At 42.3% G+C, this 14,665-nt stretch overlaps 1 protein-coding gene across 6 annotated transcripts in view; it reads left to right on the forward strand.

Moving 5' to 3' along the window:
* PLCH1 (phospholipase C eta 1) overlaps positions 1 to 4,412 on the forward strand; it is a 262,393-nt gene extending 257,981 nt beyond the window's left edge. For 4 of the 6 annotated variants that reach the window (XM_037842070.1, XM_037842073.1, XM_037842072.1 and 1 more), the window contains one exon: positions 1,244 to 4,412. In XM_037842070.1, the coding sequence (XP_037697998.1) occupies positions 1,244 to 3,330 (2,087 nt within the window). In that variant the 3' untranslated portion in view covers positions 3,331 to 4,412. The remainder of the gene's footprint in view (positions 1 to 1,243) is intronic. The other 2 variants (XM_037842071.1, XM_037842083.1) reach the window with 1 other exon arrangement.
* The last annotated feature ends 10,253 nt before the right edge of the window (positions 4,413 to 14,665 follow it).

Consider the following 14,665-nt stretch of genomic DNA (forward strand, 5'->3'; position numbering starts at 1 on the left):
AGAAATTGGTAATAATTAATTCTGTTAAAGATACAGTTAAGATGCTAATCTGAATTAGACAGCAATATAAGGTGATGCTTCTTTCCCTCCCTTTTAACAACAGTTATATAAATTAGCCATATATATATTAAACTTATTGGTAAATATGGAGCAAAATATATAAGTTATGCAACAATTAAAATTATATTATAGAAAAATATATAATTACTAAATATTAAGTGGAGAAAAAGCAAAATATAAAACTTTATACATAATTCTTCCCCTCTGCAAAAGGGTATAGTGGCTATATCTGAGTGATAAAATCATAGGATTTTTTTTTCTTTAAAATTTTTTGTATTCCCCAATTTTTAATGACAATTTTTTTAGCTAGGAAAGCATTTAATAAAAGGCTAAACAAATTCTTTTTATCTTTCATATCATGACTCTGAAAGCAATAAAAGACTATTAAATATAATCTGATCAAGACTAAACAACAAATATTGTCTTAGCACTATACTAAACATGAATGGTTTCCTCAAATTCCTATGGGTTATGTGTTTTTATAGTTTTCCTTCCTGCTCCTGACACCTTACTGCAACTTTCAGGGGAGAATGCAGTGTGAAATTTATGCATTAAAAATATGATTAATCACAAAATTAGACATCAGCAACAGCCTAGCATTGCTAGCCATTTCTTTACCTTTATATTTTTAAGTCAACAGATATTTATAGGTTAATGCATTTATTAGATGTTTTAAATTGTTTTAGAGATAGATTGGTTAAATTAGATCTTTTCCCAAATGTTTTTTTTAAATGATATTGTGGTTTTTTACTAATACATGTATAACTTTGACAGTTTATAGTATCTTGTTTCCAGGTACCACAATGCTTAGTTTAACAGAGCTGTCTTGTTCTGTTTTTATTGCCATGCTTCTGTGTAGTACAAATCTGAATAGGAAACAACTTAAGGTAATCTTCACTGTAAAAGTATGGTAACTCATTGACATGTCTTTTGACAATGAATATTGCATCCTCAGCTGATGTAATAGATATTCAAAGGGAAGCTCCAGTGAAATTCCTATAAAAATATTTTGCCATTTGTTTCATCACAGACACTTTGTTGCAAACCTACGCTCTCCATAATTATATTGTCATGGTGTAACAGATCCACATTCTCCATTTGTCTGTCTGAAGACAAACATGAGTGTTTATAGGTCGTATGTAAAGTGATACAAGTCACCTAAAATGTTGTTTGCTTTATTCAGCAGAAGATAAGGACGGCAGAAGAAGAGGGAAGGCAGGTATAAAAGACAAAGATTTTCCAAATTTCAACAAAAAATTATCATCCTCCTCCAGTGCTCTCCTCCGCAAAGATATCAGCCAAGGGGATTCCACTACTGCTCCTGCCAACCTGTCAATGACAGGAGAACAGTTGGGAGTGCCAGCTTCTAAGGGTGGGAGAACCAAATCAAGTCTTGCAAGTGATTGCCAGGAAAACCATTGTCCCAACAAACCCCTCTCCCCAAGGCAACATTTGGTTCTTGATCCTACAGTTAAAGTAGCACACGATCTGTGTGGTATGAAAACCAAAGAAAATGGGAATGTTGAGGGCTTTGTGGAAGGGAAAAGCACATTTTCGGGAAGCATCCTTTCTCAAAGCAATCTGGAGATGAAGAACCCTGAAGGTAATAGGGATAAGGGCAGAGCAGCAACATCTTTTTCTTTGTCAGATCTCTCCATGCTCTGTTCTCATATGCCTGACTTACATTCAACTGCAATTCTGCAAGAGAGTGAAATTTCTCATCTTATCGACAATGTCACTTTAACAAATGAGAACGAGCCGGGCAGTTCCATCTCAGCACTGATTGGCCAGATTGACTCGACCTCAGATCAGGCTGGACTTGCAGTTGTTTCTCATCTTCATAATACCCAAATGACATCAGGCCACCCTCCTTTGCCCACCACAGGCCTAAAAACACCCTTCAGGCATGGCTTTCCCAAGGGAAACCCCAAAGCATCCTTCCTGTGCTCATCTCCTGACCCTATTGCATCCTCGAGTCCTGAAACCACAGAACATGCAGCATACACGGTCATTCATGAAACCACCTGCACTCCCATTTCTAAAACCAAATCTAATGATGACCTTCCTGGTAAGGCCAAGGCAGGGGCCCTGGAAGGCCCCCTGCCTGGGTCCCCTAATCCTTCTCATTGCTGGTTACCAAAAAGTCCCAACAACGGAAAACATTGGGAAATACTGAAGAACTGCGGCCCTGCCACTTCCACTGATTTGACACTGGAGGATATAATAGCTGATCCCACTCTCTGTTTAAATTCTGGAGAGAGCAGTCTTGTGGAAATTGAAGGAGAGTCAGAAAATCTCTCCATAGCAACCCATGAATATAGTAAAGAGGGCACCAGTCACCTTGCTTCTTTAAAACTGAAACACGGTAAGGAGGTGGCAGAACATTTTCAAAGCAGTTTAAGAAATGGCTACTGTAAAGAGACTCTCTACCCATCTGCCCCTGAAATATTCAACAATATTCAAGAGGTCAAAAATCAAAGTATTTCTTATCTAGCTTATCAGGGTGCTGGCTTTGTGCATAACCATTTCTCAAATTCAGATGCAAAAATGAACTTGGCCTGCGTACCCCTGCAGTCTAGTGCTCAAGATATGCATGCTTCTGCACCTAAGCAGCCGACACATCTTCCCTTGCCTGCTCTGAAACTGCCCAGCCCTTGCAAATCCAAAAGTCTGGGAGACCTAACATCGGAGGACATCGCCTGCAACTTTGAGAGCAAGTACCAGTGCATCAGTAAGAGTTTTGTTACAACTGGCATGAGAGACAAGAAGGGTGTGACTGTGAAGACAAAGACTTTGGAGCCCACAGATGCTCTGACCCAGCAGCTAAGGAAGCTCGTGTCCTTCGACCAGGAGGACGGCTGCCAAGGGCTGTATTCAAAGCAAGATGTGAATCAGTTCCCCAGGGCACTAGTCAGAAAGTTGTCATCCCGAAGTCAGAGCAGAGTGCGCAACATCGCCAGCCGTGCCAAGGAAAAACAGGAAGCCAATAAGCAAAAAAGTGTGGCCCCCAACAGTGCGGGAGGAGTGGTTCTCAGAAACAAACCCTCAGCACCCTCGCCCGCTGTCAACCGACACTCCACGGGCTCGTACATCGCGGGCTACCTGGGTAACCCGAAAGGGGGCAGCCTTGAAGGCCGCGGCATCCCAGAGGGGGCGTGCGCAGCCCTTCGCCACAGCTACGGCGACCAGTTTTGTGCAGATAATCCTGTTTTGCAGACTGAGCCAAGCAGTGATGATAAACCAGAAATTTATTTTCTCTTGAGACTGTGAATTATAGAAAAGCTGCATTTTCAGTGTTTACAAGGTATTCCGTAGAGTTTTCAGTTTTCAGTAAATATGGTCCTAGGCTTTGAAATGATTTCAAAATGTCTTTCTAAACGCGTATTTCAGTCTTCCTTTGCCTCCATGTGTTCCTTCTGCTTACGTGCTTGTACCTAGATTGGGTGACGTTTCCCATGTACGTATGACCCTTTCCCCCTGAGGTGTTGTAAACTGTATCAGTATGAAATATGTGCATGCCCTAGATGTGAAACTTCTCAGCAGCTTGAGTGAGCGATAATGTATGTATGTTTCTCCAGGATGTTCTTTGCTATATGTGCCCAGATCAAAGTCACAAAAGTAGTCATTTTTTACTCTCTAACTGTTGAGTTAATTAGGAAACTTTGCAAAGGACAAAGGGATGGATTCTATATTTTTAAAGCCATTATCATGTTTTCTGTTTTTCCTTCTTTGTCAAGAAGCCAGATGCATTTTTATAACTCAGTTAAATGAAATCTCTTACTTTGTGAGATTTCTTCACCTTACCCAGAATGAGAGAGTTCAAAGGGGATGATTGGTAGCTGCATCCCCTTCCTCCCCCACTTTAGATAGACTGTGAGGATATGAAGGAGAAAGCAAACTTCTGTATATAAGGACAAAATTATTTGTTTTACATAAATTTTGTTACATATTTTTGCTAATGGCTTTGTATGTAACAAGAACACAATTGCCAAGCTGTTTGTTGTACTTTTGAATTTTCTGATTAAATTATAGACTGCGAATAATGGCTTTACAGAATAAGAGACTTCCGTCAGACTCTAACAATAATAGTAGCACAAATTGAAAACTTCCCCAAAGCTATCAAGGAAAAAAATATATATTTTGTCATAATAAAATCCAAGTGATGAACAAGGAATTAGAAGAAACCTTTTCCCTTCAGGGAGCCAAATAACTATATTTTAGTACCAACATGCATTATTTTCACTGTGAATCCATTTTTTATTGCATGTTCAGATGTCCCCCTTTGCTTTTTTGTAACATTAAATGCAATGATGTTCTTCTTGGAGTTCATGAAAATATAATTAAAACAGATTTTTAAATGCTTAGTGATTTTTTTTTTTTTTTTTTTTTTTTTTTTAATCAAACACATATAATGACTGTTGAGTAAGGGACCCAGAGCACTGGGAGATATTTTCATATCTTTTCATCTCTGCAACAGAAGAAAGAACTTCTACTACAGGGGATAGTTGTAAGCAGCAATTTATGCCTCTAAGTTTTTCATTGTGCTTTAAAGAAATATTGTTAAGGTTGCTTGAAAAGAAACCAAATGTAATGAGTTTCTTTGCATTTGGTGTTGATAATTTAAAAATAATCCTTCACAAATGGCCTGGGTGATGGTGGAGGTGGAGAGGCAACGTGGAGAAGGCAGGAAAGATGCTGCATTGGGCAAAAGAGGCTGTCTGAAGCTTCTTGATGTGGAAGAAGAGGGAAGAAAGAAACCCAGATCTGGTTCCCTCAGTCCCCAGCTCTGAACTGTGCCCTCAGGCTGGGCCTTCCTCTCTTTGAACAGGCACTGGATGCTTGTTGGAAATAGGGTGAAACGGTGAAGAGGAGAGGGACCCATTTTCATTCCCTTGGTGAGACATTTTTGCGTTCTCTGGAGTTACGGAGTTCTGTTCTTAGGCCTTGGTTTGTTTTAAGTATCTTTTTTTAAAGTGCTAGGAAACAATGTAAAGTTGTTGGAATTCATTTGCAAAGGGGGTAATGTAGTTGCCTTTTATGATTTGGCTGGCTCTTTATTCTTTAAAAAAAAAAAAAAAAAATCCAGGAGTTTACATTTGGATGCAAACTGTGTCTCAAAGTTATCTTGTAGTAACATAAACAAGAACCAAGTGATGGGTTTTGGGACTCAGCCCCTGACGCCTCTGTGCCTGTTGCCCGTACACACAGTCTTCCTCTCCTGATGGGACATAGAGAGGGAATAAGCAATTTCATGACTAACTTTTGGAATTGCCCAATAAGGAAGGGAGGCAGTAAAGCTTAAATTGTACTATAATCTTTTGCTAATCAGATAAGACTCCTGGTCACGGCTTCACTTGTTCAAAGAATAGATCAGGGGCCCACTTGATCACAGAGAAAACAAACAGCAAGTAATGTCTCAAACAGGACATTAACATGCTGTCTGGTTTCTTTCTTTTGGGTGCTGGAGAGTCCAGGAAGCCCCTAGTCTCTGCAAAGTCCAACTAGCCAATCCGTGTGCAGTTTCAAAGTTTTCTGATTTGTTCAATTCTCTTCTTAGAGGCTGCCTGGAATATTCCAAGGCTGAGCAGCACCAAGCAGCTGGGAAAGTTGTCTGCAGCAGTAGCAATATCTGAGGAAGACAGAGGCAAAGCTTCTTAACATAAATCTGATCAAATCACCTTTCACACTTAAAACCCTATAGTGGATCCCTCTCACTTAAGTTCCTTAATTTGGCATACAAGGTCTTCTTTGATTTGGTCCCCTTGTCTGTCCAGAGCCTAGTCTCCTCTGCCTTGGAAAGCCCTTTGTGCTTTTGCCCACCACATTCTTCGAGATGCATCTGGAAGGATCCCTTCCTTTGGGGAGCCTTCTCTGTCATCTCCTCTTCCCTGGTTGTATCTCATTTTTAGGCCTCTGGGGCACCATGTGAAACCATTGATGACACTCCATTATATCTGTCTCTTCACACACCCGCCTCCCCACTACACTTAGACCTCTCTGAGGACAGAGACCGTATTGTATGCACCTTTTCCTAACTCAGTGCTTTGTTCCTAAATGCGCTCAGTAAATGTCTGACTAATTGATGAATCAGGGGACTTAGGGAAAATAAGAGAAAACAATGCCTCTGATGTCAGTTTACTGTGTGTGTGGAGGGAGGAAGAGGCACAGGATTGTGTTGCAAAAAGTTTTGCATGGTCATGACTGAACTTATCTTTTTATGTTTCCTTTAATTCTCTCTTTTCTTATATCCCAGATCTCGTGTGAGAGCAAGATGCTTTCACTACTTCCTAAGAAGGGAGGTCAAGGCCAATCCTTGTAGCTATGACACTCCTAGAGGGGCTGCATTGTGGCAGTGTCCCATTTCTGTAGAATCTCAGCATATCACACCAAACTGTCTTTGGATTGGGTCCAAGGCAGTTCCTTCCCCATCAGTTAGGGGATTTTCCCATGAGGCCATAGGTGTGAGTTGAGGGAGTTTCACCAATATGACAGATAGAGGTGACGTGGAGGTCTAGGCCAACGAGTCATATTATTTTTTGTGCCTTCTTGAGTTGCTTGAGTCTTTTCCTAAATGTTCTCTTCGTCATAGAATAGTTCGCTTCTGCAGCCATCCTTTTTACTTGGTGGATCTGTTAACACCAAGCTCACCATCGGCAGCTCTAAAATTGCAGTTATTTGTTGTAGCATAGTCAGTATTTCAGGCCTTACCTTTAGTGGGCATGACTCTACATATGGCAGACCACTCACTGGACCCTAAAAATTTCACTAATGTTGCAGACCCCTTAATCATCAGGGACTTGTCACCTACCTCTGGCACATATGTGTCAAGTTACTTGACCCTCCCTGTTTATAAAGTCCAGTTAGCAAAATGTCATCAATATAATAGATCAGTATGATGCACTGTGGAATATTAAGATAATAGGGATCCCCACAGAATGTATTATGACAGACTGCAGGAAAATTAACATAGACCTATGGCCCGATAGTGAAGATTTACAGCTGTCCTTGCAATATAAAGGTGAGATGCTTTTGATCTTCCCCACTGATGAGAACAAATCATTCTGCAAAACAATAGCCACAAACTAAACGCCAAGTGTTGGTTGATTTGCGCCAATAAACTTCAAATCTGGGACAGGTGTTGTAATTAGGGATATCAACCAGTTAAGTGGGTGGTATTCCACTGGCACCCACCATGGCTGCCTTTATGTCATCTTTAGGAAAACTGTCATTAACCATTATAATAGATACTTTGGGCCAAGTCATCTTGATTGCCATTCTGGCCATGCCACTCTTATGGTAATTACACCCAATATCCCCACTGATATTAGGCAGCCAGTGCCATACTAGCATGGCCCACTGTCAACCTGGCTTGAAGACAACAGCCAGCAGAGTTTCTCAGATGTCAGTGCTCTCCTCACCAGTATTCTTATTGCCTTAACTGAAGGGAGTTACCTGTGAAAATAGACTCAGGTAGTGGGTGTCTAATATTCCCCTTTTCCTCAGTCTTCTGACCCTCGTTACTATGTCAAGGAAGTTCTAGTATATCCACCTTAATTTACTGAGTCATTATGAATCCAGGCTTTGAGGAGTCATCTCAGCCAACTGTTAGGACTGGTGCCCTTGTTACACTATATTCCAAGTTATGGGGGAATTGTCCATTTCTATGAATTCTCTCCTGCTCAACCATAAATTCCACTTCTCTGGTCCTATGTCTTTAGGATCCACTCCCATGGATGTTCCTCTCAGTCTTGTTTTCCAGGAGGTAGTAGGACCAGATCATGAATATATTAAGCATCATCTTGTGAGTCATCTAGTCTCCAGGTAAGAGTAGGCCGTTTTCTTCTGGCAAAAGATAAGTGGCTATGTTTGCCATCAGGAAGTTTCAGGGGAATTTATGGTTTCAAGATTCTGAGTCTCATCCACTTAAATGTACCTATCCCAGTCCTCAGGCTCCCACTTTCCCCTATCAGGGCCAATATTTTGATATGGGGAACCTGTTGTAGCTGCACATTTAGTGTCCTTTCCAACTCTGCCATCCTTATAAGGTGAGAATCTCTTTTAATGTTGCCATGGAGCTGCCTCTGGCTTTCACAGAACATCTTAAGATAGCAATTAGTTTCCCTGAACCTATCAAGAATTCCAATGACTTTATAAGCAGCCAACCCACTCCAAAAGTCTTACAATTATCATTGACCCCATATGATCAATTACAGTGGTAGCGTAATATCCCAAGGCTCACTCTGAACCCTCTACCTTAACCTAATAAACCCCAAGTGGGAGCTGTAGTGATTCTGATGCCACTGCATGTCAGCTGTTATTAAGATTCCACTTCTGGTACTCAACTTGGGCTTCTTAGAAAAGACAGTCTACGAAGAAAGCTTTTGTGCTGAAACTTGTTGAGTTGTAGTCTCAGGGAAGCAAAAGTAAAGGGAAAAGAAAAGAGAGGCAAGAAGGAGGGAGAGAAAATACAAGGAGGAGCTTCAGAATAAGCATCCTTGTTGTCCAGTCTTGTGGGACATTAACAAAGAGGCCAATTAAAACGGTTGCATTTCAGAAAGGTCCACTAGCTGGAGGAATGACAGACTCTTTTATTTACTGACTCCCTTCTGTCTCCTGTCTTTCATCAGTGAAATCTGCCTCCATTAGGGTGTTAACTTTCCCACATTTTTAGGTTGGGTCACCCAGCCTTTCCAAGCCACCCCAAGGAAGCCATTGCCTCCATGGGTCCAATCTGGCAACTTTTCAGGTATGGTGGTCTCTCCTTGTCTGCTGGAGGTGTGCAAGGGGATTCCCCAGTCAGTGGTGGCCACAGCGGTTGTAGTGGTTGGGATGTAATAATTGTGATGAATGGCTGATCCACTGCTAGGGCTGGGAAACCAGGCCATGGTAGTGGTGGTGTTGGCACGTCCAAACAAATGTGGGATGGTACGTGAATTGGGTCCAGCTCAACCAGCTAGTGTATTTGTCAGGTCATTTTAATATGTATCAAAGGCCTATTGGGAAGCAGTTTTAATATTAAGATCTAAAGATTAAAAAAAAAGAAAGTAGCCATATTCCTTGACCTTATGATGCTTATAAAATATTTTGTGCAGCAGAACTATAAACAAATAATAGAACATAATGTACTAAGTGCAGTGATAAATACAAGCATGGGGTGAATAGGGAGCACAGAAAGGGGCACCTAGCTCAGTTTAGGGAGCTGGTCAGGGAAAATTACTAGTTGCAAGCCCATGAAGCAGGGCCGGCTTCATGGGCTTGCTACTAGTGGCACAGGGCCCACGCCCAGAAGGACCCCACCCTCAGATTTGGGGTTTAAAGTTTTTTGGTCCCTGTTTGAAATTCTTAGTGGTTTTATCTTTGAATTTTTGTTCTGTAAATGAAGTCCAAAGGTATGATTGAGCATGCCAGGGTTTGGAGCCTTGGCTCCTGTATAATACTGCCGCCTGCTGCCTCTCTGCCTCCCCTGCAGGGTTTTTTTTTGTTTTGTTTTGCTTTTTAATTCAGTTTTATTGAGAAATATTCACATACCATTCAGTCATCCATGGTGTACAATCAACTGTTCATAGTACCAGCTTATAGTTGTGCGTTCATCACCCCAATCTATTTTTGAACATTTTCCTTACACCAGAAAGAATCAGAATCAGAATAAAAAATAAAACAAACAAACAAACAAAAAACAAAAAAACCCCACCCAGATCACCCTCTCCATCCCACCCTATTTTTCATTTAGGTTTTGTCCCCATTTTTCTACTCATCCATCCATACACTGGATAAAGGGCGTGCAATCCACGTGGTTTTCACAATCACACTGTCACCCCCTGTAATCTACGTTGTTACACAATCGTCCTCAAAGTCAAGGCTACTCGGTTGGAGCTGGGTAGTTTCAGGTATTTACTTCTAGCTATTCCAATACCATAAAACCTAAAAAGTATTATCTATATAGTGCCTAAGAATGTACACCAGAGTGACCTCTTGAATCCATTTGAAATCTCTCAGCCACTGAAGCTTTATTTCATTTCATTTCACATCCCCCTTTTGGTCAAGAAGATATTCTCAATCCCACGATGCGGGGTCCAGATTCATCCCTGGGAGTCATATCACTGCAGGGGTTTTAAGCCACTCATTCCCAGTCCCCTGGGCCCATGAGACAATGAACATGGCAGGGGGAGGCCTGCATTCTGTCCTCATGCCCCATCCCACCCACTAGCGGGGGGGACCTGGGTGCAAGAGCAAGGAGGAGCAAGATCAGACTTGTGTTCCTTGATGTCTCAGGGTGGGGCAAGGCAGCAGTTATTCCTGGCCTGGTCTGGCAGGGGTGGGGTGGGGTGAGGGGGAGTGGAGTGCCTGTCACCCACCTGCAGGCACCAAGTGTGTCCCAGTGCAGAGGTTAGGGTGGCTGGCCTGTGGGATATGTAGACTGATTTCCCTGCCCTGCCTAGGGTCCCACATTTTCATTTTGCACCAGACCCTGCAACTTACATAGTCAGGGCTGCCTGGAAGTGATGATACCTGAATTGATTCTTGAAGGAAAAGTTGGAGTTTTCTGGGTGAGAAAGGTAGGGAAAGAGTTGAAAGGGTCTCTTAAGAGGGAACAATATGAGCAAAAGCATGAAACATAAAATTTCATGATACTTGAAGGAAATGCTTCTTTTCTGTCTCACACATCTTGGTGGATGGTGGCTCCATTTCCTGAGATGGGGTGGGTCAGGAGAAAATCTGAGGTGTGTCAGGAGAAAATCTGAGTTCTATCTTAGCCATGATAATTTGAGATTCCTATTAGACATCCATTTGTAGATGTCAAGCTGACAGAGTCTGGAATTTGGGAATCTCTTGCACACAGGTGGCTTAAAGCCATGCGATCAGGTGAGGTTGCCCAGGTAGAGGATGCAGAGATAGCAGAGACGGGGATATAGTGCTGAACCCTGGAACACCTTCCCCTTAGAGAGTGAGCAGGAGGATCCTGAAAGTTGATGCAGAGCACACAGCAAAGAAGGAAGATACTCAGAGTGCCGGTTGTGGGGGCAAAAGGTGAAAGGGTTTTAAGAAGGAGGCACAGTTTAAAATGCTTTAAGTAAACACTGGAAGTTTAAAATATTTCATATAAAAACCTGAATTTTCAGGCTGTTTTGAAAAGTCAGCAGGTCTGACAACTCTGGGCCCACATTCTGCACTCCCTCCTGACTTACTAGGGCTCCTCAACCCTCGTTTATCATCCTGCCTGCGTAGGTCATTGGCTGTCTTGTAGGAGAGAGCTATTTCTCTATGCCTAAGTCTCTCCATCAAAGCCAACAAAAGAAAAAGCCTGGAAAAACTGTGTGTTTATAAAACAAAATTGGCGAGAGAGTATTTCTTTGTGGAAGTAAAGACTATTTTGTGGGTTTAATGAGGGAACAAAACCTCTTCAAAAGAAACAGCTCTGCCTGTTTTACTCAGTTATAATCCATTACCTGCCTGGATTCTGTGGCCTTTTGAGTTGACCCAGTTCTAAATCCATCTGCAAATTCTGTTCCCAAGACAAATATTTCTCAAATGTTTTCAGCATGTTACTTTTCCTGTTCAGTTATCCTCCATGAGTCCTGAATATTGGTGTCCATTATTTTCTGAACACAAAACATATGAACTGTCAGGATCTTGTCTGAATCTAGACTCATGTCAAAGAGTATTTTCCACGGTCCTCTGTTAACTGTCTTCCCAATTGTTAATTTGGAGCCAAGTGGTACCCTGTGACCAGGTCTGAAATTGTAAGTTCAAATCAAATTCTACCAAAGAAACCATTTCTTTATCATTCCACATGCAGGAGACTGTCTTTATTAGGAACAAAGGCAGCCCCTGTGTGTAGGAATAGTTCACTCCATTTGCTTCAGAGCCCTTGTCCCTGGGGCAGCTACCGCCGGCTGGAGTCTGCTCCTCAGCGAGGGGAGTTTGGGGTGGGGAAAAAGGGGGTTCTCTACCCTGGTCTGCTCCTTCTCCCCAACCCTTCCCTACCTCCAGTCCTCCCCTAGAGCCTCACTTTGCCTCCCTAGTCCATCACCCCCGGGTGACAAGATGGTCCTGCTTCTGGATACTATTTATATTGACAATAGTACTGTGAACTAGAAGCTTCATTTCCCAGGAGAAGGGGAAGTTTGTCCGTGCAGTCAAGTCTTTTCTTGCAACTTTGAGGGAGTGTGGTCTTGTGGTTAAAAACTCCACCTCCAGAGGGCGGGGCAAGATGGTGGAGTGGTGAGGTGCAGAATTTCGTCTCTCCCCTAGAGCAGCTGGCAATTACCCAGGAACTATATGAAACAGTGTTTTCGGGGTCTCCAGTAACCAGTCACACATCAGACACAAGTTTGGAATTGGAGGAAAAGCTGAGATCGCAGCGAACATTGTAAGTTCCCCAGACCAGGGGTCTGGCGCCCCTCCCCACCCAGACCTCACAGACTGTCTTGCTGCCGGCTCCCTGAAAGGGGAAAAAAGAAACCAAACAACAGCAATCTGCTGAGGGCAAGAAGGGGGGCTCAACCCAGCCTCAACTGCAGAATTAATTAACAAATTAGTTAACTAATTTTGGGAGCTGGGGGTGCTAAAGAAGGGCTGGGCTCCGAGAAGTGGGGGCACATAAAAGTGGGCACCCATTCCCAGACTCCAAAAAAGCCATTTTTTCCCCCTATGTTTTGTCTCTTCTGGCTTCTCACTGATCCCTTATCTTTTTGCATTTCAATAGCCCCCGGCAGGGGTGGAACTGAAGCTGTTGGAGAGTAATTATCAGACAATAGCCCAAAGCATATTTTTAAATGCTCTATTCTGACACTGACAAAACTTCCAGTCTGGGGAAAGACTTTTAAAAGGCACTCTTTTTTTTTTTCTCTCTTTTTTGTTTTTTCTTTTTCTTGTTTTTCTTTTCTATTTTTTTTTAAATCTAAAAATAACATATGTGGTTATTTTCTATAGGAAAGCCCAGGTTGAGGGACTAGGCTGGGCTTGAGGGGAGACAGAGTACCCACAGTGTCTTTGAATTCCGTATTCACTACTGAAGGCCTCCACCCCCATCATTAATTGGCAACTCAGGCTGACCAAGGAATCTACCTGGAGAGGCCCCAAAGAGGAGAGAGGAGAAGGGAATAGTGCCCCTGAGAGACAACTGGAGTTCTAAGGATTGGGAGAGTGGAGGGAGGTCCAGCTCAACTGGCAGTCCTCCTTCTGGGAATTCAGACCCCAGGGGCTGGAATTCAGATTCCGGCTTCAGTCAGCCACGCCCCTGACAGGATCAGAGTCACCAGGAGAACTAAAGGCTCCATACCTCCTTACACTGGTGGGGGAGCTGCAGGCTGGCCAGCGCCACCTGCTGGACAGGAGAGGAAAAGCACCAATTCTAAAGGCCTCATAGGAGGGTCTCATTCTCAGGAAAACTCCATACCCTCCCAATGAGACCTGGGCCTCACTAGACTGGGAAAATCTGACTAGGGTCGACCATATCTGACGAGACCCACTCACAAAAAGGTTGCATAGAGGCAGAGCAAGAAACAGAAAAAACAAGAGGGGAAAAATTCTGATCAACTAAATAGAACCTAAGTTAGACGTCTAGAATAAGTTGAACTGAATAACAGAGGCCAGAGAACAAAGCCAACCAACAAGAAAACCACTAGGTAAAAGACAGAAAACAAGCTCCAAAATAAACTAATCAAGAGAATCAGATGCCTAGACAACTTAAGATAACAAGCCATACCAGGAAACACGAAAACATGGACCAGCCAAAGGAACAAACTAATAGCTCAGCTGAGACACAGGAGTGGAGGCAACTAATGCTAAATAAATTTGATGAAATGAAGGAAGATATAGCAAAAGAGCTGAAGGATATAAAGAAGACACTGGCTGACCATAAAGAAGAATTCATAAACTTAAAAAAACAAATGGCAGAACTCACGGGAATGAAGGCCACAATGGAGGAGATGAAAAACACAATGGAGGGACACAACAGTAGATTTGAACAGGCAGAAGAAAGGATCAGTGAACTGGAAGACAGGTCATTCGAATTCATACACACAAAAGAACAGATGGTGAAAAAAATGGAAAAATATGAGCAGGGTCTTAGGGAGCTGAGTGACAACATGAAACGCACAAATATACGTGTTATGGGTATCCCAGAAGGAGAAGAGAGGGGAAAAGGGGCAGAAAGAGTAATAGAAGACATATTCACTGAAAATTTCCCAACTCTTATAAAAGACAGAAAATTAGAGATTCAAGAAGTACAACGTACCCCAAATAGAATAGATCCCAATAGACCTACTCCAAGACACTTACTGGTCAGATTGTCCAATGTCAAAGACAAAGAGAGGATTCTGAAAGCAGCAAGAGAAAAGCAATCCATCACATACAAGGGAAAGTCAATAAGACTATGTACAGATTTCTCTGCAGAAACCATGGAGGCAAGAAGACAGTGGCATGATATATTTAAAATACTGAAAGAGAAAAACTGCCAACCAAGAATTCTATATCCAGCAAAACTTTCCTTCAAAAATGAGGAAGAGATTAAAACATTTTCAGACAAACAGACACTGAGAGAGTTTGTGAATAAGAGCCCAGCACTACAAGAAATACTAAAGGGAGTGCTACAGGCTGATAG

The sequence above is a fragment of the Choloepus didactylus genome, chromosome 1 (assembly GCF_015220235.1).
Source record: "Choloepus didactylus isolate mChoDid1 chromosome 1, mChoDid1.pri, whole genome shotgun sequence".
NCBI lineage: Eukaryota > Metazoa > Chordata > Mammalia > Pilosa > Megalonychidae > Choloepus > Choloepus didactylus.